Source organism: Rhinolophus sinicus, linkage group LG17, assembly GCF_036562045.2.
Source record: "Rhinolophus sinicus isolate RSC01 linkage group LG17, ASM3656204v1, whole genome shotgun sequence".
Lineage (NCBI taxonomy): Eukaryota > Metazoa > Chordata > Mammalia > Chiroptera > Rhinolophidae > Rhinolophus > Rhinolophus sinicus.
In genome coordinates this window covers 12,578,512-12,596,226 of record NC_133766.1, presented here as the reverse complement: position 1 = coordinate 12,596,226, position 17,715 = coordinate 12,578,512, and the positions used below count along the sequence as shown (strand labels likewise).

Below are 17,715 nucleotides of genomic sequence, written 5' to 3'. Positions count from 1 at the left end.
ATTGTCATCATTATTGTAGCCACCGTTCGTTAGCTCCTTCCTATGGAACTAATGCTGAGCTCCATAATTCACACACACACCGTGTTTCCCCGAAAATAAGACCTCGCCAGACAATCAGCTCTAATGCGTCTTTTGGAGCAAAAATTAATATAAGACCTGGTATTACTATATTATATTATATTATATTATATTATATTATATTATATTAGACCCAGTTTTACATTATAGTAAAATAAGACTAGGTTGTAAAATAAGACCTGGTCTTATATTAATTTTTGCTCCAAAAGATGCATTAGACCTGATTGTCCGGCTAGGTCTTATTTTTGGGAAAACACGTTATTAGCATATCTAATTCTCACAACAACCCGATAAGAGTCCTGGCTAATTATTTACTGGAATTATATAAAATTACAAAAATATGGGGAAAAAATTAGGGTGGCAAATAGTAACTGAAATCTATAAACAATTGAGTCTAGATTTATGGTATGTATGAACTCTTTCATAGATTTTTTTTAATGCGCTATCTTTATCAGAAATAAGACTATAAAATGGCTCCTGAATATTCTTTGTGCCATTTGTTCCAAAGGTCATTCCTTCCATCTAACCCTCACACACCTCTCTCATACACGTACAGGTCATTCCGTCTCCTGCCTTCATCCTGCAAACAGCCTTAAATTCCTGTCACCGCTCGCACACCTTTACATCCTTACCTGTCCAGCAGCAGTTCCAGCACTTCTTTAGTGGAGGCAAAGCCTCTGTACGTTGACAGGAAGATGCTGATATAGGTAAAGTCATTGTCCCCAAAGGCTGTCAGCAGGTTCTCCACAAGCTTCTCCAAGGTGCCAGCTTTTATGGTCCTGATCTTACAGGTCTCATACTGACTGACTGTATGTCCTGGAGGCAGCTGGTCCCCTTCCACCTGTACAATAAATTCATGATCAAGATCAGGAGAAATGATTCCCTAAAGTAAAACCGAAACATCAGAACAGCAGAAGCATAGCGTGTCAGGCTTTGCCTTGCTCTGACTTCCCTGCAAGTCACATAAGGCCTTCCACTCGCTTGTGAGTGTAGCAGAGTGGAGTGATTGTAGTGGGGGGGGGGGTCCCTTCCTCTCTAGAAGTAGAGGTATTACTTCATCATGGTCACATTTGCTTCTATTTACTATCCCATCAAGAACTAGGTTGCTGGCACATTTTATCAAGGATGTTTTTATAACCCCAGGATTGCGTTTAGTAAATGTTATCAATCGTTTCCTTTGGATTGTTCCATGGTAAGTTTTCAAACTCATTCTTAAAGATAGCTCCCATGGTGGTGTGCTGCAGCCAACTCATACAGGCTTTGGAGAGCTGATTGTTGAATTTTTAGGATGTGTGTGCACCGGTTGACATCATACTGATAGCTTGAAAAATCAGCCATGGCAAGAATATGTTCTCCATGGAAATCTAGGGAGATCGAACCCTGATCTGATGGTCTTCAGCCTGTGGAAAGCATTATACTTTCTGATTTCAGTATCATCAGCAATCAACAGAGTTGACTGAGAAGTGGTTATACCAAGCAGCTCTGGGCTAACCTCTGGGGAATGACGGAAAGGGTGGGTGAGTGAATGACCCCTGCCTTCTGGAAACTTGCAATGTATAAGAGAAGACATGTGCTCATGAAAAGCAAGTAGCATGAGAATGAAATGGTGAATAATATTGGTACGTATAACTGCACCTTGGGGACATAAACCAGAATACTTAAGAAGTGATTAGTGATAAAAATCTGTAAAGCTTAAAAACTGAAGATGAGAGAAGAGAATTAGATGGAAGAAAAATACAGGTGTGCCTTACATTCTGCAATAGTTTTCTGCCTAACAGATTATACAGAGATGCAGTTTTCAAAGTTGAACTTGTCCTTCATAAGCACGAAGGAAGTGACCTACCCAGAGGATCTTTTTCTAAAGCAAATGATCATTCTAAGCGATGCAAAGAACCACCAGGCAATTTCTCTGAATTTTAAGTTTAAATTGTTTCATACCATATTTTCCTAAATTGCAAAAAAATCAGACAGGTGAAAATTAAAGAAGAGGGGCAGAAAAGAGAGAACGGCATCTCTAAATGATGATACTGTGCTTATGGAGTAACATGCTTGCTTTTTCTTCACCTGGCCTGTGAGAAGTTAAAGCACTGGAAAGAAGTGAGAGGGGGAGACGTCTTTCTATAAGACCAAGGTGGGGGCAAACGCTTTCAGAAGGGGGTTCTAGTAGCTTAATGTCACCATGTCTAACTGCTAAGAGAAAGTAATATAAAGACTCCAGTGTCTATGGTTGATAACTTTTTTTTGGTTTATTTAATTTTGAAAGGTGCTTTTAGTTTATTAAGGAGAGGAGTCAGGTTCAGGCAAAATACCCCATGTTTCTTTAGGCCTGTTAGGGCTGTTGATCAGATCATGGCCTAATAACTGTTTTTATCACTTCTGTGTAGTTTTAGAACAGGCCTAATAGTACCCATCTGTCTCCTAGGAGCCTCAGTTAACTTTAACCGGGAACAATAAATGAAAAAGATATATTGTTCCAAAGTCTAATTGCTTTGTTAACTGCTTGGAACAGTGTTGCCCCAAGTTTGTGCAGTAAAACATTAATTTCAAAACAAAAGGTGCTGTGCTCGAGTTTGGAAATGACAAGTTAAAGTCAAACACGTTACTTTAGAATCTCTTAAAGTCTTTAACATGATAATATGTTATGAAACTCCAGGAGAAGGATGTGGTATATGACATTTCCGAATGGATCTCCCTTTAGTCTCAGAGCATCTTGCCGAATATCAGAATGAACAAAGTTTGGAAAATGTTAGCTTACTTAAGTTCACCACGATGCATTTAAAACTTAATTCCCATTTGCCACGTTTCGCTTAAAAAACAAGAAAAATCAAGATTTACAAAATATAATGTTAACTTTTACCTTCTAACGTCTATATATATATAAATTTAGGGATGCTTGGTGTGTTTTACTTTGTCGTTTCAAAAAACCTGGTCAAAATAATTATTATCCCGATCACATTAAAAAGTGGTCATCAGAAAAATATACTTCAATGTCACATATTAACAACAACGAAAGGAATGGCTTCTCAGTCTACAGGAATATTCAAGCTCTAATTCTCAATCAAGCTTCCTTACCTTGTGACAATGTCAGGGACCCCTTAGCAAATAATTCTGTAATTTGATGATTCTTATTTTACTCATAATGCAAATTCCACTTTAAATCTTTTCTTATTGAAAGTAATCACTATTTAAAAGAACTGATTTTTTTCACTGAGCATTGATGTGGCCAAAAATTCAAACAGAGAAAAATGCCTGTCAAAGGACCTGATGAAGTGGGTCCCTTTTCCTGCCAGAAAGCGGATTTGGCAGGAAGCCACACTCTCCCCTGGGAAGGAAACCATGGCGCTTATTAACCCAGTCGCTTCCTTTCAGTCTCCTCTGAAAAGAACCTCAAGATGCATGCTTGATCCCCATAAGTCCCTTGAATGGTTTTTCCTCCTCAGTGTTTGCATCTGTAAATTAGGAAGAACCATTTTTGAGGTAACAGAACGGCTAACAAAATACTCTGAATATTTAGATTTTTAAAAATCATTCTCAAAAAGCAATGAGTGAGCATCAAGAACAATACAAAGTATAGAAACTAGTCTGGTGCCTAAAATCATTCTCCCCCAAATTAACACGGCATGTTAAGGTGTAGAATATTTGCTCAGTGTCATCTTCTGCACTTTTGCTAAGCACCCTAATATTGACTTGCTATAGCAAGGGGGAGGCCAGGTTTTTGAAGATAGGTTCTCATTTACCAACACTCAAATAAAGTCCTTTTTTATATATATAAAACAACAGCTTAAAAGTGATCTGCGTATTACTGGAGTTATTTTCACATAAAATCATACAAGAGTGAAACAAAAAGAAATATGCTCTGCCTTATGGTCAGAGTGGAGAAGCTAAAATTTTAGTTTCATTTTTGCAGCAAAATATTCAAAAGCTGCATAATCCTTTTAAGAGACTTTAGGATCTTTTTCTTTTTTTGTTTGTAATAGCTCAATATCTTTGAATTTTAGTTGAAAAGAAAAGTGGGGAGAGAGCCCTGGCAGACAAGTGTTTAATAACCCAGAGTTCGAGGCAAGACGTGGAGGGCTGAGCCTGCCCTCTGGGTTAGCACGCTAACAGGAAACAGTGCAATCTGGATTTAATCAGAGACCATCGCTTTACTGACAAGATCATGATACTGAGGCCACAAGAATGTTTCATGACTGTTTTTCTGGCCAATCTTTCTGCCATTAGAATTCAGCTTTCCCTAAGAGAACATGTCTGACTCCTACGGGGTCAATATCGAAAACTCTGTCCAACTAGCCTAGCTGAGGAATTTCCATACTTACCAATTTTGCCATGGAGGGGACAGGAGAAAGAGAATGTGAGAAATGAAATGTGCCCTATTTCAAGTCTGTTTCCAGTCATGGAGAAATGCAGTCTTTCATCGACTAAAACATAAACTGTTAACAACTTGGGTGTTTTCTAATTGGAAAAAAAAAATTTTTTTTTTTCCCTTCAATCAGAATCATACTTCAGTCATCTGACACGTTATGAGGGAGCGTGCTGAGTAAACAACCTCATTAGCCTGGAGACAGTATGACGTCCTCTCCAAGTCATGCTCAGTCCTAATACACCAGTTCTCGGGCATCCTGGCCTCAGCAAAGTAAATAGTGAGCACTATTCCAGTCTTAACTTCCTATGAAAATCTAACGCCCATATCCAAGGTTTTATAGACTTTCAGAAGGTACACCTTACTATATCTCTTACATTCAGCCCAGAAGACCAAAGACACATTTTATACTCCCTTTTCGAATGCCCTACAACCACAATCTATGAGGTCGGTTCAAAAGTAATTGCGGTTTAAAAGGTTAAAAATAATTGCAAAACTGCAATTACTTTTGCAACAACCGAATGGCAACGAGAAACTACCATCGTATAGGAAATGCCATGAGGTGACTCACAAATAAGCTCTGATCATCTGTCCACATTGCCCAAATATGTATAGATTCAATGTCCTTACCATGCAAAGAAAAAATACATGTATGCAATGGTACACAGCAAAGCATTATGGCAAAGCTAGTGCATCGGAATCTAGGGAACTAGTTACGTTACAGCCCAGAGACATAAGGCCAAGTCTCTATAATATAAGGCCGAGTCTCTATAAAACCCTAGGGCATGTGATGTCAAGCTCAGTATATGCTTCTGCATTGTATGAACCTCAACTTTGGGTGTGAACTCATTTTTTACTAGGTTAGGGCTGCCAGGACACCCAGTTAAATTTTAATTTCAGGTAAACAACAAATAATCGAATAAGTTGGGCGTATACATATGTCCCATGAAGTATTTAGGACCTACTCATACTGAAAAATTATTTGTTGTTTATCTGAATTTCAAATTTAACTTGGCCTCCAGTGGTTTTATTTGGTAAATCTGGCAACTCCGTGCTAAGTGCATACAAAGGGCACAGAATGGCTCTCTCGTTCCTTTATTCATCTACTTATTCAGCCACACATTAGCTCAATAGTACTATGTGTTGGGTACTGTGAAGACAGCAGAGATACAAAGATAAATAGAATGCAGTTGTTCAATATGGTGGAGGAAACAGACACAAAGAAAGCATCAAAATTCAGTGTGAGTAAAATGGTGGAGAGATAGCAGATATCGTGGAAGAACCCAGAGGGACCCAGCACAGAGGCAGCATCAGAAAAGGCTTCCTGAGTAGGTGGTGCTTACACTGGGTTTTGAATCATGAGTGGGAGTTACCAGTGTTGGGAGGAGGTAGCAGGTGAGGGGGAAACGTGGTTGCAGGAGCAATATGACAAAGGGAATGACAGCTTGGTTAGAGAGTCAGCAGGGGACTACCTGACGTGGAGGACCCAGGTCAAACCTCAAGGAGCTGAGACTCCATTTCCTACAGGTTTAAGCAAGGCCAGAGAAATCGAGTTCGGAGGGCAGATCTGATGGGAAGCTGAGACAATCAGTGGGGAAGTTGTTGATACGCCAGATAAGCGGACTGTAAAGGCCTTACTTACCTTGTGCAATGGTAGGTAATAGGGACAGAGGAAGTGATGGGTGGTGACCGTACTTAGGAAATATTCAGGAATGGTCAAGGCTTAGTGATCAATTGGATGCAGAGGATGAAGATGAAGGAAAAGAAAGAACCGAGAATCTTTACCTAATTTCTGAGTGGATGACTGGCAAGATAATGGGGCGACCCATATGGAACAAAACTGAGGGGGGAAAGCAGGTTTTGTGGGACAGAGGTACTGAATTGCACTTTAGAAATATGGAACTTGAATTAGCCTTGGGATTTTCCAATGGAATGATCCAATGGGTAATTAGAATCTAAAACGGGGGAGAGGGGTCTAAGATGGAAATATGTCGAAGGTACATCAATTAAAATGGCTGCCTTTTTCCAGGCAGCATGTGTAGAACAGGAAGAGCGGGCCAAGGATGGCAATTGGAAGAATTCCAAAATGAACAGGGCTCCAAGAGTAAAGATATCAGGCTCTTGGAAGAAGCACCTCTGCGTGTGGCATAGTTACACATTGCCTGATCTGTGGTGGCATTTCTGGGCAGAGGACCCAGAAGAAATCTTCACTACAGATTCGTATATATGCCAACATAGGCACCTTCCATCTCATTTGAAAACATATCAAGGTCTGGCGAGCGGTGTGTGGAGCCAGCTTGTACCGCCTTCAAGAGCCAGCTGTGCACACTCCTTCCGAGTTCAATGACCTCATGTTGGTATCATGAATTCAGCCGTGGTGGAAATATTTACACAATGGAAATGGGCAAATTGGCTGCAAGTCGGGGCTGTTCTTCTGGAGAGCTGGTTTATCAGCACACGGTTACCCAGGAGTCCCTCTCACATGATGTCAATGGTACATGCAAGACAGACAGGCCTTCATGCTGATTGAACGTCTTTCTCATTCTGTGTTCACTCCCGTGAAGGGATCTGTATTGTCACTGTGAACTTTGACCTCATAGAAGATAGAAAATTATGCCTCTGAACTAAGAAACAGGTAGTTATGTAGAGGTAGAGGAACGTGTTTATGATAAATGAATGAGCTTTAAAAACATTACAAGATCGGGCCGGCCTGGTGGCTCCGGCGGTTGGAGCTCTGTGCTCCTAACTCCGAAGGCTGCCGGTTCAATTCCCACATGGGCCAGTGGGCTCTCAACCACAAGGTTGCCAGTTCAACTCCTCGAGTCCCGCAAGAGATGGTGGGCTCGGCCCCCTGCAACTAAGACTGAACACGGCACCTTGAGCTGAGCTGCCTCCCGGATGGCTCAGTTGGTTGGAATGTGTCCTCTCAACCATAAGGTTGCCGGTTCAACTCCCACAGGGGATGGGATGGTGGGCTGTGCCCCCTGCAACTAGCAATGGCAACTGGACCTGGAGCTGAGCTGCGCCCTCCACAACTAAGACTGAAAGGACAACTTGAAGTTGAACAGCACCCTCCACATCTAAGATTGAAAGGACAACAGCTTGACTTGGAAAAAGTCCTGGAAGTACACACCATACCCCAATAAAGTCCTGTTCCCCTTCCCCAATAAAAGAAAAGAAAAGAAAAGAAAAGAAAAGAAAAGAAAAGAAAAGAAAAGAAAAGAAAAGAAAAGAAAAGAAAAGAAAAGGAAAAGAAAAAGAAAACATTACAAGATCGCCAAGAGTTGACTTTGTTGGAAGCCACACATTAGAATGTGGTCAGGTTTCATGAAGAGGACCCCTCATCCTCAGGAAAATGCTACAGAAGCTGTAATAACAAACCACAGGCAGTGTTCTATCACAGAAATCCCAGCCCCCTCCACCATCCTGTCACAGCAGGGCTTCCTAGACCTCCCCCAGAGAGTCCAGGAACTCTCCCTGGGGAAACAGGAAGTTGTGTTTTCCATCGCCTCAAAAATAGCAGCCCTCCTGGCTGTGAATCTGCTGGGTCCGATGTGCATCCATAACAGACTCAATCTTCTGTGACACGAATCCCTACTTCTGACATTCTGGTCCTTTAAGGATCCCAAAGTCTTCAAGGAGGCAGGTTCAAAACTTAAGTGGATTTCAGGGAGTTTGCTGACAACATTCCTCAAAAAAAATAATTTCACTTTTACATGCTACCTTTCTGCTTGAAGTTCAGAAGGCTAATGATTGAGATATTATGAATTAACCTGGGTTCCATTTCCATTTCTGAGGCCAATTTACTATGGGACCTACGGCAATAACTTCAAATTTCACTGTCTTGGCCATCCACTTTATAAAATGAGGAAACCACATGCTATTTTGAGTAGTTCAAGGAGTCAGAGTTACGTGGGGGGAGAGAGGTTTGAACGAAAATAGTCACTGTGGCATCTGCCAAATAACATCGCATACAATTTGGTCTCCAGAGTGAACTGGCAAAATTTACAAGTCCCTCCTCTCTCTCTCTCTCTCTCAGTCAGAGCCTCAACTGCCCCAGGTCTTCATATCCTGAGGTCACAGGTTAACAGGTGCCCTGGCTTTCTGGAATCCATTCTGTTTTTGCGCAGCCCAGCCAACCTCTGTCTGAAAAGGTCAGCAGGGGGTAGTGAGTGTCTGTGTGACCTAATATTCTCTGTGAATGAAGCCTGCTATGAATGGAAAGGCTTCCCCACTGGCCCAGAAGCTTTCCCAGCCCATCATAAATCCCACAGACAGTTCCATGGGGTTCTAGCTCCTTGTGAGATTTAAAGGGCCCCGGCACCAATCCTTGGGGGGTGAGGGGAGGTAGAGAGAGGGAAGGCAGTGGGTGGCGTCGGCCTGAGGTTTCCAGACTTAATCACCAGTTTGAGTCTTGCTCCATACACCACATTAAGAAATCTCTTATCCTCCCCCCTTTCCTAAGGGATTAGTTCAGTTTTAAGCAAAGTAAACAGTTAGTTCACGCTATTATTATCACCTATTATCATAATGATTAAGCATAAAAATCAAAGCCCCATCATCAAAATGCCAGTAAAATCATGGCTCCCCTGGATTTCAGGATTCCAGGAATTATTCTGTCCAGACTGTTCCCTTTCCCCTCCAAAACTAAATTTCTAAAGTCTACGTGGACGTTTAAATTCAAATGTGAAATTTCACTGCAGAGTTGCCGCAGAGCTCTGGGACACAGGGCGAGCACTCTATCCCTCGGTGCTCCATTTGGCACAGGTAATGTGCCCACATCATAGCCCTGCTGACCGACAGAGCAGGCTGGTGTCTCTCAGCATACTCAGGCTGAGCAAATCTAGGGCAAGGTATGAAGAAACAATTCGTTTATCTGGAATACATCTTGACAAGAAAAAATATTCTGAGATGTTCTATATTAAAGTACAGCGGGCCGGAGAATGAAACATGGGACAGTTACACTGTTCATCACTGGGGGGCCAGCGAATAAGATTGCTGCCATTCCTGAGTGTACGCTGGAACTTTGAATTAACTTTCAGGTGCTTATTTCTGTAATTATCTAAGCGAGAGAACAGCCAGGGCCACGGAACCCCAGGAGCCTCTGCTTCTTGCTTACACATGAACTTTCCAAAGGAGCAAACACTTCTTCCCCACGGACTCTGCACCTCTGGCCCAGAACTAGCCCTGCTTCACCTTCTCCCACCCACCCCCTTTATCTGTAGCCAATGTAAATTCTTTCAAAACAACTTACATCTTTCTCCCCACCTTCTCTTTTTTTTTTATTAGTTTCAGGTGTACAAAACAATGTACTAGTTAGACATTTACACCCCTCACAAAGTGATAACCCCCCTCCCCCCAATCTACCACCCCTCTGACATCATATATAGCTGTTACAATTCCATTGACCCCATTCCCTGTGCTGTACTCCATATCCCGTGACTATATATATATATATATATATATATATATATATTAAATTACAGCGGACATTCAGTATTATTCAGCTTCAGCTTCAGGTGTACAGTGCAGTGACCAGGCATCTACACCGTCCCTGAGGTGGTCTCCCTAATGAGACACGTGTCCATCGGATACCCGACAAAATCTTTACAACATTATTGATTCTATGCCCCAAACTGTCTTTCGTATCCCCGTGAGCAAACGAAACAGAAATAGCCCCCCTTCGTGATGCTCACCAACTCCAGGATGGTGGCCAGGCTGCCTTTCCTACCTGGGGCTGCTGCTCGTGTTTTATACTTCGTGCCCCAGGACCAGGTCTGTTTTTCTTGCTATCAACAGCCCAATAAACCCTTTCTTTTTAAAAGACTTTCAGCCATGGCGGTTAAAATTGCTGTTTTACAGTCTCTCTGAATGACGCACTGAAGTAAACTGGCTATTTTTTCTTAATAGGTTTTCTCTTTGCGAGCTGTAAATTGATTCTAAGAAAACCATCCTTACATCCTCAATGAAAAAAAAGAGAGAGTTTACGTATTTATTGAGCACTTCTGGGTCAGGTGCTCAATCCTTACAGATTAATCCTCTGGTATGAGAATTATTTCCACTTCACTTGAGGAAACTGAGTTTCAGAGAAGTGAGGGGTCAGACCCAAAGTTACCCAAACAATCGGCACAATTGACAGAGTCAGGATATAAAACCAGCCCTGTGTTTCTTCTATCACGGTGTGTTGTGTTGAAACACAAAGAGACACAGTATCGGGTATTCCATCTCCATATCTGTACACCCAAGGCTAACAGAACTCAATAACCCAGAATTTCCAAACTTCATAGGATTCTTGTAAGAAAAAGATAAGATTAGACAATAGATCTGAAGTCCTGTTGAACGGTTCCAAGACCTAGTCAGGATTCTACAGATAAAAGAAAATATTGTCTGTATTATGAAATCCTTCAAAGAGAAGGATTTTCTTTCCTTGTCCCAATTACTTTCACCAAAAGGTAGGTCTTCCCACATCAGATGTTCTCTGGTATTATCCATCCTACCTCCTGACACTGACTGAAATCTTAACACCTGAGTGAAAAACGTTTTGGTGCTAAACACCCTCTTTGGAAGAAAACAAAAATCCCCCTCATTTTTGCAGACTCTTAAACGAGTAAATTAAGTCTAAGAAAAATGAATGCTTTCGCCCAAACGCACAAAAAGAAGCCAGGAAAGCAATAGCTGTCTGAGAAGCTACCAGATGACACAGTGTAGGAACCCACGGGGAGCACTCGTGTTCTGCTCTGATTTCCTGATTATAAATTAATTTTCCTGTCTGCTAGATTTATAAATCTCTCTAGTCAACAATTTCCTCCTATTTTTAGAAAGAAAAGGAAATGAACACAGAATGACAATATGATTGATTATGGAATATAGCCAAAGTGGCAGGTTTGTAAATGCTGACACTTAATACAAATAAATAAAGGAGAAGGTAGAGTATAGAAAAGACTGAGCGTTGGTGCAAAAACAGATCCAATGTCTCCAAATGCACAGAACCTGAAAAAGCAACCATTTTGTTCACTAGATTTTAATGTGTCAAAACTATGTGTAAAAAGATAGGCAAGCCAGTTGTAAAGAAAATATTTATCCTTCTAATGATATGCTCCCCATTCCCACGGCTCATGACCCACTCTTGATGTCAGTCAGGAAAAATAGTATTCAAAGGGCCTCCATTGTGCAAAGAACCCAAATGAGGCGCGAAGCAACTCTATGAAGGAAACGAAGGGTCTGTACTCCTTAAAAACCTGACGGTAGAGATTATAACATAAAGGTGAACTTTTTCAATTAATGCCATGGAAGAAAGGGGTGTACAGAGTTTAATACAAGTGCATATTTAGTAAGTAAATGCCAGGTAAATAAGCAAGGGCCTCACAGAGAGACTTTTAGAACCAATGGGGATAAAGACCTCTTACCACCCTGAGATTCAATGATAAGGAAAGCAGGTGAGAGAGAAAAAAGACGGCATGGACTGAGGCTCTTTTACTAGTTCCAGTTCAATTAATTGTCAAGTACCTGTTAGTGCCTTCTGTGTTTCTCACTGGTGAGCTAAAATAACTTTTCTAAATTTGGTTGTTTTTGTTAGTTCCTAAGTACATTTGAGTGGATTCATTCATTCAACAAATATTTGTTGAGTCCGTACTATGTAGTTACTGGAAGCCAGAGATAACAAAAGAGAAGCAGACAGACAGATGCTAAGTCACACATAAAGGCACGCCCTCTACAACTAAATGAGAAGGAAGCAGATCTGTGCGCCATCACTGACTGGACCTGGGTTTGCTCTGATGGGGCCCATTCCGTAGAGTCAGAATCATCAAGTTCCCTGATCCTGAGAGTTTGATGCTGCTCAGCTACAAATACCATAGAGAGATATGCTGGTTTCATCATTTCATGCAAATAGAAGTTAGGACAATAGAGAGGGCGAGCAACCTTTCTAATCAACACTATACAACTACAAATAGTAATTGCAGATGGGACCATGGACCAAATTGATGTAAGTATGTACCGTCCTCGGCCACAGCTTCTCTGTGACACCCCAGCAGTGCTATGGTATCAGACGAATGGGTTATATTATTTATTTGCATGGGTCAAATCAGTTTTACTTTCAACCAAAGGCACACTGCTCAACCCACAAAGATAATAAATCAGACCCACAAAGATAACAAATCAGACGATATGTTCTGAAAAGAGTCTAAAGTTTTAGTTATAGTAGTTTGAGTTTCCGAACATATTTTAAGGTTGTTTTGTGAAAAAATGTCACTAAGGGCAATGTACATTTGGGGATTTACTTTTCTGTTTCCTTGAACACACAAAACAGTTTACAAGGGAATCACCTGGGGTGCTGGGTAAAATCACTGATTCCCGAGCCCCAGTTTCACAGATTCTGAGCAGTGGGGCTCTCATAAAGTCAGGGCTTTGCACCTTAATAGTATCTCAGGTGATTCTAAACACAGAAGATCCACTTTGGGAAATACTGTGCCTGACAATGTGAAAACAAAGAGGAGTAAGGTTTATGATGGGATAAAGGAGAAGTTGAGTAACCAACATAAGCTTGGACAAAGCTTTGGGACCTGTCACAGTTTCCTCATCTGTAAACTGGGACTAATATTCCCTGTACCTTCCTTACCTCATCTTGATGGTGTGAAAATGATTCGACAACAAAATGTGCTTTGAGCTGCTTGATGTAAAAGGACTGTATCACAAACTAAGGTATTATTAAGACTCATGTCAACGACGGAGACACTTTGCAGCAAACCATGTGATCTTTCTAATGTGTTCAGCCCATGAAACTCAGTTGCTTTTCCTAGAAGAAGGGACGGTGTTAAGACGAGCATCAAGTTTTCTTCTGCCCTCATCCCTCTTCCACCTGGTCGTCAAGCCTACGGAAACGCTTCAGCACCCACCTCTGCCGGGCATCCCTGGACCTCTCTGCCCCTTTTGCTTACGAACATCGTTTTCTCAAGAATTAACAGCAAGATTTAATAATTCTAAGCAGCATGTGTGTATCCATAATAACCTTATAAAGCAGATCAATGTATTATCTCCAATTTCACAGATATTTTGCAGAAAACTGCTGCCCCGAGAGGCTAAGTGACTTGTGCCAAGTCACCCAGATAAAAACTGTCCAAAGCCAGGATTCCACGCGAAGTGGTCTGGACTCAGAGTCACACTTCACACAATTCTATCTCATCTCCCTTGGGGCTCTCCTTTCATACCCAGGCTGATTACTGGCTCCTCGTCCCTCACTTACCATTAATAAGGAAAGATTTTGAACCTCAAGCCTCTTCTCCTCTTGGTCTATACTCTTTCTGCCCACCCCACAGTGTCATCTAACACAAACATTATATTTACTCCCAAATCTGTATCTCCACTTCTTACTTTTCTTCTAAATGCTACACCTGAATTTCCAGTTGTTACACATCCACCTGGATAATCGTACGGAAGTCTGATTCGACGTGTACAAAACAAGACTCATTTCATTTCTCTAAAATCTCACCCCTTCTCTAGCCTCTGACTTAGCTAAGGGTCCAAGTCATGAACCTGCAAATCATCCTTATTCCCGCCTTAGCTCCCCTTCACCACCAAAAGCCAAGCTGTCCCGTTCCCTCACCATCTGTCCGCCGGGCCCTCCTTCCCCAGCCTCGCTGTCTTGCCTTAAGTTAGATCTCACTTCCTCATGGGTATGTGTAACAAGCACAGACACTCTCACTTGCCAAAAGGATCTTTCTGAAGCACAATTCCTGCTTCCAGAGTAAAGTCCAAGTATCTACCAAAGGGAAGCATGCCTATCCGATGACTCAGCAATTCCATTCCTGAAAGATGCGTGTGTATGTCCGCCAAAAGACGAGGACAGAAACATTTCCAGCAGTTTTATTCCTAACAGCCACACACTCTCCGTAGCACGTTATAAGCGTTTGTTTACTTACAGGCATCCTCCACTAGACTGTGAAATCTTTAGAGGCAGAGACTAGTCATATTTATATTTATCTCTCCAGAAATTAGCCTATAACCACATCAAGAAGCACTTCATAAATATTAGTTAAATGTATGTTTTTAAGAGGAAGATGAGCTTTTTATCTAATGAATCTATCTAATGATATTATGTTCCCTAAGTAACTGTTACTTGATTCTTCCAAATTCAGTCAAATAAAAAAATCTCTACATATAAACAAGAAACGTCTGTACACAGACAATAAAAGCGTGTGAGGCTCGATCACCACCTCTTCGCTGGATTGCTAAAGTAAATACCCTTTTAAATTGTTCTTATGGCATCCATAGTGATCTTTTAAAAACACAAGTCAGATCGTGTTACTCCCCTCCTTAAAAGTTCCCACTGGCCTCCCATAACACTTGGAATAATAAATAAGCAGACTCCTACCACAGCCTGCAAGGCCCTTCCTGCCTGCCTACCGCTGTGACGTCACCACCAAAACCATCCCCTTCCCTAAGGCCCAGCCACACCAGGCAGTTCTGCAAGCTCATTCCCACCTAATGACAGTTGCATCTGCTGCTCACCCTGATCTTCTCATGGTGGATCCTTCCCCTCTTCACCTCTTTGGATCAGGTGGTATCTCCTCAGATAATCCCAACTCCCCATCTTCCCCTGCCAGGCCAGACCACCTCATGCAGGTTGATTTCTTTATAGCACTGAGCCTGGACTCGCTTGCTGTTTGTAAACTACAAAACATCAGAGCCCTCTTCTGCATCGTTCACTACGATATCCTTGGGGTTTGTCTAATACTCAAGGAGTCTCAGTAAATGTTTGTAGTAATGCGTGAAAAACGAGTGAATGTTGTCATTAAATTGCAAATTATGTAAAAATCTGAATTGAAGGCTTAGTAAACTCCATAGATCTACTGAAAAATACCAAACCCTGTCCTCCGAGCTAAAAATCTTAGGTAAACAAAGTTAACTGATTTAATCTCTTCACAGCAGTGGAAAACTGAGGTGAATTTACCAGAATGTTCTGAGCTGCTTTTGAATCTCAATTCCATAGTGGTTATCATGATTTTAAAAATTACTGAAGTCATGTGTTTGTTTTTTTCCTCCAGAATTCCTTTCCCATCAAGATTGAGATGCTGAATCAAACTACACACAAGAACCTCTCATTCCCCGAGCCTGACATTGCCCTCATTGTTCCATCAGATGTAAAGGCCATTGAGCCAATGGCTTGCTTTGAAAACAGAGAGTGGGAATATGCTCTTGTTTTGACTTCGTACAAGTCCAAGTGGGAGTGTCAGAGGAAGTGACTACACAAGCTAATCAACCAGCGACATGATACAAGTGTACGTACATTGCAAGAAGTTTACTTGTGGGGTGTTAGACTCCCAGCAAGCTTCCAATACTTTCTGCATGAAGAGACATCCTATAAAGTAAGGATTTCACTTGAAGCTTTTTAACTGTCCCTTTTCTCCCTTGCCAGGTTCTAAGCCTTGAACACTAATGACATTGTTTGAAATCTCTGAATTTATAATACGTTTTGATTAGTGAAACAAATAAGTGCTCTCATGCCTCTTTCTAGAACGCTACGTGATGGTGGTTTTCACCTCAGAACAAGGCCCACTGGTACCTCAGTCATTAAACCTTTTTAAGTGGAGATCCAGAGCAGCGCTTCTTTACCACAAATCCCACTTTCATTCGCTGATTTATTCAGGAGGACGCATTGCGTGTATAGTATGTTCAAGGTGCTATTATAAGACGCTGCAGGTACTGAAGTGAACACAGACACGGTCCCCAGCCTCAGGAGGCCAACATTCAAGCACAGCAGACAAGTACTAAACAGGTCATTTAACAATTACCAATGACAACAGAGATCATTGCTCCCCCTAAAAAGGAGCTAGAAGGACATGGGGATCAGATTTTCTCATGGTGATTAGGGCAAGTGTCAGTGAGGAAACAGAGATTAGAATATTACTGCGTTTCCCTGAAAATAAGATTTAGCTGGACCATCAACTCTAATGCGTCTTCTGGAGAAAAAATTCATATAAGACCCAGTATTTATATTATATTATATTATATTATATTATATTATATTATATTATATTATACCCAGTCTTATAGTAAAATAAGACTGGGTCTTATATTAATTTTTGCTCCAAAACACGCATTAGAGCTGATGGTCTGGTTAGGTCTTATTTTCGGGAAACACGGTAGTAGGTGTTCACCAGGTAAAGGGTGAGAGAGAGAACATTTCAGGTGAGGTAACTGCATGTGCAAGGGCCCTGAGGTCGGCAGAAACATGGCATATTGGAAGGATAGAGAGAAACTGACGCAGCCAAGGGGAGGGAGGCAGAGGACAGTGGCAGGAGATGAGCTTAGGCAGGAGAAGAACTTTCATCTTTAACTTGATATCAATGGGAAGCCATTAAAAGATTTTAAACAGGTAAATATATCAGGGTCAAAGATAACATGGGTCCACATGAAGAATGAACCATAGGAAAATAAGAAAGGATTCTGTCAGAAGACTACCAGAGAAGGCAAGAGTGGACTACAGTCCACCTGCGTCCACCCCAGGAATTACCTGGGGCGCTTGTTAAAGCAGATTCATGGGCCCAGCCTCCATCCTACAAAATACAAATCTCTGCAATCGGGGAAGCTGCATTTAGCCCCAGGTTATTATAATAAACATTAATGATTAAGAAGCACAGCAACAATACTAGAGGAATTCCAATGATCATTAAATGAAATAAACCATGATAAGTAAAATAATCTGCCTTTACTTGGGCATGACTTCTCTCTTCTAAAATTTTGGTGTTACCTCTCTCCTCTCTAATTCCCTCTCTTCTTTACAAATAGCAAGGAACCAAGTTTATTCTTTTTCCATAGTCACCAATTGATATCCGTCTTATTCACTGTAGAAGCATACATATACTTGACAAGTTGCTGACTGAGCAGAGGAAATTAACACAGAATGCGTAAGTTACTCAGTGTTACTATACAAGTTCAATGCTGACTAGAAAAATTCAGATTGGAAATAATGTTCTCTTCTGGTTGTGTGGCTCTTTTTAATATTCAAAGTTCTTTTATACACACAATCTCATTTGGTTCCCACAGAAGACCAATTTATAGACACTGAAAGTCTCAAGGGGTTAAGTAATTTACCTGGTCACATTATTAGTAATCGACAGAGGGCAGAGTCAAACCCAGACCCCTCCGGTTCCAAAGCCACGCTGAAAGGTACAGTGCCACATGGCTCCAGTAAGTCAGACTCCCCCATTTTTCTCATGAAGGCCCCCCATGAATTGCCCTCTAACCCTCATTCCACACATGACAAATAGTGAGAGTCT

The 17,715-nt window shown here is 41.4% G+C and overlaps 1 protein-coding gene across 3 annotated transcripts in view; it reads right to left on the bottom strand.

Moving 5' to 3' along the window:
• The window catches only part of RGL1 (ral guanine nucleotide dissociation stimulator like 1), a 210,435-nt gene that overhangs the window by 72,350 nt on the left and 120,370 nt on the right, over positions 1-17,715 (bottom strand). For all 3 annotated transcript variants that reach the window (XM_019738703.2, XM_019738870.2, XM_019738786.2), the window contains one exon: positions 711-919. In XM_019738703.2, the coding sequence (XP_019594262.2) occupies positions 711-919 (209 nt within the window). The remainder of the gene's footprint in view (positions 1-710; positions 920-17,715) is intronic.